This window comes from Erithacus rubecula (genome assembly GCF_903797595.1).
Source record: "Erithacus rubecula genome assembly, chromosome: 5".
Lineage (NCBI taxonomy): Eukaryota > Metazoa > Chordata > Aves > Passeriformes > Muscicapidae > Erithacus > Erithacus rubecula.
The window spans coordinates 8,481,175-8,485,725 of NC_136687.1; the positions used below are offsets into that span (position 1 = coordinate 8,481,175).

At 59.0% G+C, this 4,551-nt stretch overlaps 1 protein-coding gene across 1 annotated transcript; it reads left to right on the top strand.

Moving 5' to 3' along the window:
• Positions 1–1,739: 1,739 nt before the first annotated feature.
• On the top strand, positions 1,740–4,251 carry ADRA2C (adrenoceptor alpha 2C). Its single transcript, XM_079305821.1, has 2 exons — positions 1,740–3,308; positions 3,378–4,251. The coding sequence occupies exon 1, from the start codon at positions 1,754–1,756 to the stop codon at positions 3,086–3,088; it is 1,335 nt and encodes a 444-aa protein (XP_079161947.1). The 5' UTR covers positions 1,740–1,753; the 3' UTR covers positions 3,089–3,308; positions 3,378–4,251.
• Positions 4,252–4,551: the final 300 nt, after the last annotated feature.

Genomic DNA, 4,551 nt, shown 5'->3' on the forward strand with positions numbered 1-4,551 from the left:
TCATATACTACACTTTATGTAATTACTGCTTCTGCATTTCAGTCTTTAATTAGAATTTGTTACCTGACAGAACTTAGTTTCAATACCACGACCTTTCTCTTTGCAAATTACTCTTCAGGTGAAAAAAACAAACAAAAAACCAAAAAATCCCCAAAACTAAACCAAAACAAAAAACAAAAACCAAACCAAAACAAACAAACAAACAAAACCAAAACCAAAACCAAAAATGAAAAACAAACAACCCCCCCCCCCCCCAATCCCAAAAACTCAAACAAACAAACAGAAACCCAAACAAACAAAATCTTCAGAGAGTAAATTGCTTACAGAATAGTATCCTATTCTGTAACGATATTCTACAGGACCATAATATTCAGAGGAATTTTCCTTCCTATCAGAACTAAGCATATTCACTTCCAAGCTTTCATAGTCCAATCCACAAAGTTAGCAGAGAGACGGTGAACAGCGGAGCCAGAGCTGGTGGCGCCACAAAGGTGACTGGGAACAGAGCATCCCTTAAATTCCCTAAAGCCCGGGCTACTCTGTTACAACTTTTGGATCGTAACAAGTATTTTATTATTTCAAAAGTTCGACAGTGAAAGAGACGCTGCCGTGCGTGTGCGTGCCTGCACTAGGCGCAGGTGCGCACCATAAAGAATATGATCGGGGCACGAGAAGTGAACGAGTGCCAGGCTGCATCTCCCCCGGGTCACCGCGGCCCGGGTGGGGCACAGGAGAGGGCACGGCAGTGCTCGGACGGTGCTGCGGCTCCCTTGGCAGGGTGATGGGGATGAAGGAGCGGAGGCAGCTCCGGGCTCAGGAGCACCGATCCCGTCCCCCGATCCCCAATCCTCGATACCGTTCCCCGATCCCGTCCCCCGATCCCGAGCCCCCGGAGCCGCCGGACGGTCCCGCCCGGCCAAGGGCGCCCCCCAGCGCGCACGGCGGGCGCTGCAGGCAGCGACCACCGGGGAGCCGCGCTCCGGGAGCGCGACCGGCTCAGCCGCTCCTCGCACCGAGCGCTGCCACCCCACAGCCCCGGGCCCTGCCATCCCCATCGCACCGCGCCCTGCCACCCTGGGGCGGCCGCCGCGCCCCCGCCGAGCCGCACCGCGCCCGGCAGGAACACCTGTCCGGCCGCCGAGCGGCAGCGAGCGCCGCAGCAGCGCGCCCGCCGCTCCTCCCGGCCCGGCCGCGGGAGCGTCCCCGGTGCGGCCGCGGGGCTCGGGGCGCTCGGCGCTCGGGGCGCTCCTGCTCCCGCCGGCGGCTCCGCGGGGCGGGCGCGGCGGCCGCACCTGCGGGCACTGAGCATGCGCGCGGCGCGGGGCACGCCGCGATTGGGAGCGCGGAGCCGGAGTGGGACGGAGCCGCGGAGCCGCTCCATGGGAGTTGATGCCGCCGCTGCCGCCGCCTCGCACCCCGCGCCCTGCGAGGATCCAGCTCCCGCCGGGGACTCCTCCGGAGCCGCGGGCTGCCCGCAGCCGGGCATGACCGGGCGGGCGGCGGGGGCCGGCCGTGCCCCGCTGCCCCCTCGCCGGGGGCCGGGCGGAGGCGGCGCCGCCGCGCTCCCCGCCGCGCCGGGGGCGCTCCGCCCGGCCGTGCCCTGAGGAGCGGCGGCGGCGCGGGGGGACGCGGGCGGCTCCGGGACCGGCGGCGCGGGGCGCGATGAGGGCGGCGGGGCGGCGGCGGCGGGGCGGCGGGGCGGGGCGGGGGCTCCGCCGGGCTCTCTAGGACGCCGGCGCCCCGCACACCCACCATGGATCTGCTGCTGTTGGTGAACACGAGCCTGGGCTCCGTCAACGAGTCCCTGGCGCTGCCCCCCGCCTCGCCGTCCTCCTCGGCCCTCCTGCAGCCGCCCTCCCCCTACTCGCCGGCGGCTGTGGCCAGCCTCGCGGCGGTGGTGGGCTTCCTCATCGTCTTCACCATCGTGGGCAACGTGCTGGTGGTGATAGCCGTGCTCACCAGCCGGGCGCTGAGAGCCCCCCAGAACCTCTTCCTGGTGTCCCTGGCCAGCGCGGACATCCTGGTGGCTACCCTGGTCATGCCTTTCTCCTTAGCCAACGAGCTTATGAATTACTGGTACTTCGGCAAGGCTTGGTGCAACATTTACCTGGCGCTGGACGTGCTGTTCTGTACCTCGTCCATCGTCCACCTGTGCGCCATCAGCCTCGACAGGTATTGGTCAGTCACACAGGCGGTGGAGTACAACCTCAAGCGGACCCCGCGGCGGATCAAGGCCATCATCCTCACCGTGTGGCTCATTTCAGCCATCATCTCCTTCCCGCCATTGATCTCCGTGTACCGGGACCCTGAAGGAGATGTCTTTCCCCAGTGCAAGCTCAATGACGAGACATGGTACATCCTTTCTTCTTGCATTGGCTCTTTCTTTGCTCCCTGCCTCATCATGGTGTTGGTCTATATCCGCATCTACCGTGTGGCCAAGCTAAGGACCAGGACCCTCTCTGAGAAGCGGACGATGCCAGAGGGGTCCTCCCAGACTGAGAACGGCTTGAGCCGCGCCGCTGGCGGCTGCACATCCCTGAGGATGCAGCTGGGAGAGAACGGACATTATTCAGCGCACCACTGGCGCAAAGCCTCTGAGCTGGAGGACATTGAGCTGGAGGAGAGCAGCACCTCAGAGAGCAGGCGGAGGCGGAGCCGGGAGGAGCATCGCCGCAAAAGCAAGAGCCAGTCCTTCTCCTACTCGTACTCCTCCAAGCACTCCAGTAGCCGCCTGTCCCGTGCGAGCAATCGCTCCATGCAGTTCTTCTCCTATCGCCGTCGCCGGAAGCGCAGCAGCATCTGCCGTAAGAAAGTTGCCCAGGCCCGGGAGAAACGCTTCACTTTTGTGCTGGCTGTGGTCATGGGGGTCTTTGTAGTTTGCTGGTTCCCTTTTTTCTTCACCTACAGCCTCTATGGTATTTGCCGGGAGGCATGTGAGGTCCCCGAGACTCTCTTCAAGTTCTTCTTCTGGATTGGGTATTGCAATAGCTCCCTCAACCCAGTCATCTACACCATCTTCAACCAGGACTTCCGCAGGTCCTTTAAACACATTCTTTTTAAGAAGAAGAAGAAGAACTTCCGGCATTGAGCTGGAGGGATGGATTTGCCTTGAGCAGGAGTAGAGTTAAAAGAGAAGGCTCAATGCTGGAAGAGAAGGGAGGAAAGAAAACACGGGGCTTGGGCTCAGGGAGCAGGAGGAGGGCTCGCCCCTTGGGCAGCAGGGTGATGCTGTGGGGAGCAGGGATGGTGTTGGGAGGATGAGGGCACTCACCATGGTGCAGAATGGTGACATGGTGCTGTGGGGAGCAGTGCTGGTGTCAGGAGGCTGAGGGCACTCACCATGGTGCAGAATGGTGACATGGTGCTGTGGGGAGCAGGGATGGTGTTGGGAGGCTGAGAGCACTCACCATGGTGCAGAATGGTGACATGGTGCTGGGGGAGCAGGGATGGTGTTGGGAGGATGAGAGCACTCACCATGGTGCAGAATGGTGACATGGTGCTGGGGGAGCAGGGATGGTGTTGGGAGGATGAGAGCACTCACCATGGTGCAGAATGGTGACATGGTGCTGTGGGGAGCAGGGATGGTGTCGGGAGGCTGAGGGCACTCACCATGGTGCAGAATGGTGACATGGTGCTGTGGGGAGCAGGGATGGTGTTGGGAGGCTGAGAGCACTCACCATGGTGCAGAATGGTGACATGGTGCTGTGGGGAGCAGGGATGGTGTCGGGAGGATGAGAGCACTCACCATGGTGCAGAATGGTGACATGGTGCTGTGGGGAGCAGTGCTGGTGTCAGGAGGCTGAGGGCACTCACCATGGTGCAGAATGGTGACATGGTGCTGTGGGGAGCAGGGATGGTGTTGGGAGGGGTAAAGGGGGAGGGAGTGACTGTCTTTGAATCCCAACAGAGGGCACGGGGAGCCCACAGAGGACAGGCTGAGACACTGAGTTTGGGAGGCAGTGAGCTTTCATGGGCTCTTGAATTTTGTGGGAAAACAAAAAAAAGACATGGAAAGGAAAGGGTTAAGTGGCAGTGGTGGTGGAGATTTGAGTACTTATAAACAGGGCAGCTGGGGCCTATGGTGGATTTGTCCCAGTAAGAAATTGGCTTTTACTGCTTTTGTGGGAAAGGAGAGTGCAAAGTACCAAGCACTGACAGTGTTTTGAGTTATGAAAGGATTTTAATGTTTGCCAAAAAAATACTAAAGAACAATCCAAACTCTTTTCTAAATAAACCTTTGTACTGTTAAAACCTTCTGAATCATGATTTTGCACAAGGGATGAAATCAAACAAAGCATGGGGTGTTCTTTTTCTTTGGAGGGGTCTTTGCCTATAGATCTGGATGGGAAATATTTTTCCTATCTTCCCATATTTTTTGATTAGTCTCTGGGACAAACCTGGGAGTCGTGCATTTTTTCATGGAATATGAAAAAGAGCACATATACCCCATGACCTCATTTCCTCCTGCTGGATCACCAGGCAGTAAATTCCTGCTCCATCCTTCTCAGACCAGTGACCTAAGGACCTTGCTGTTCTAGAGCAGATAGTGTG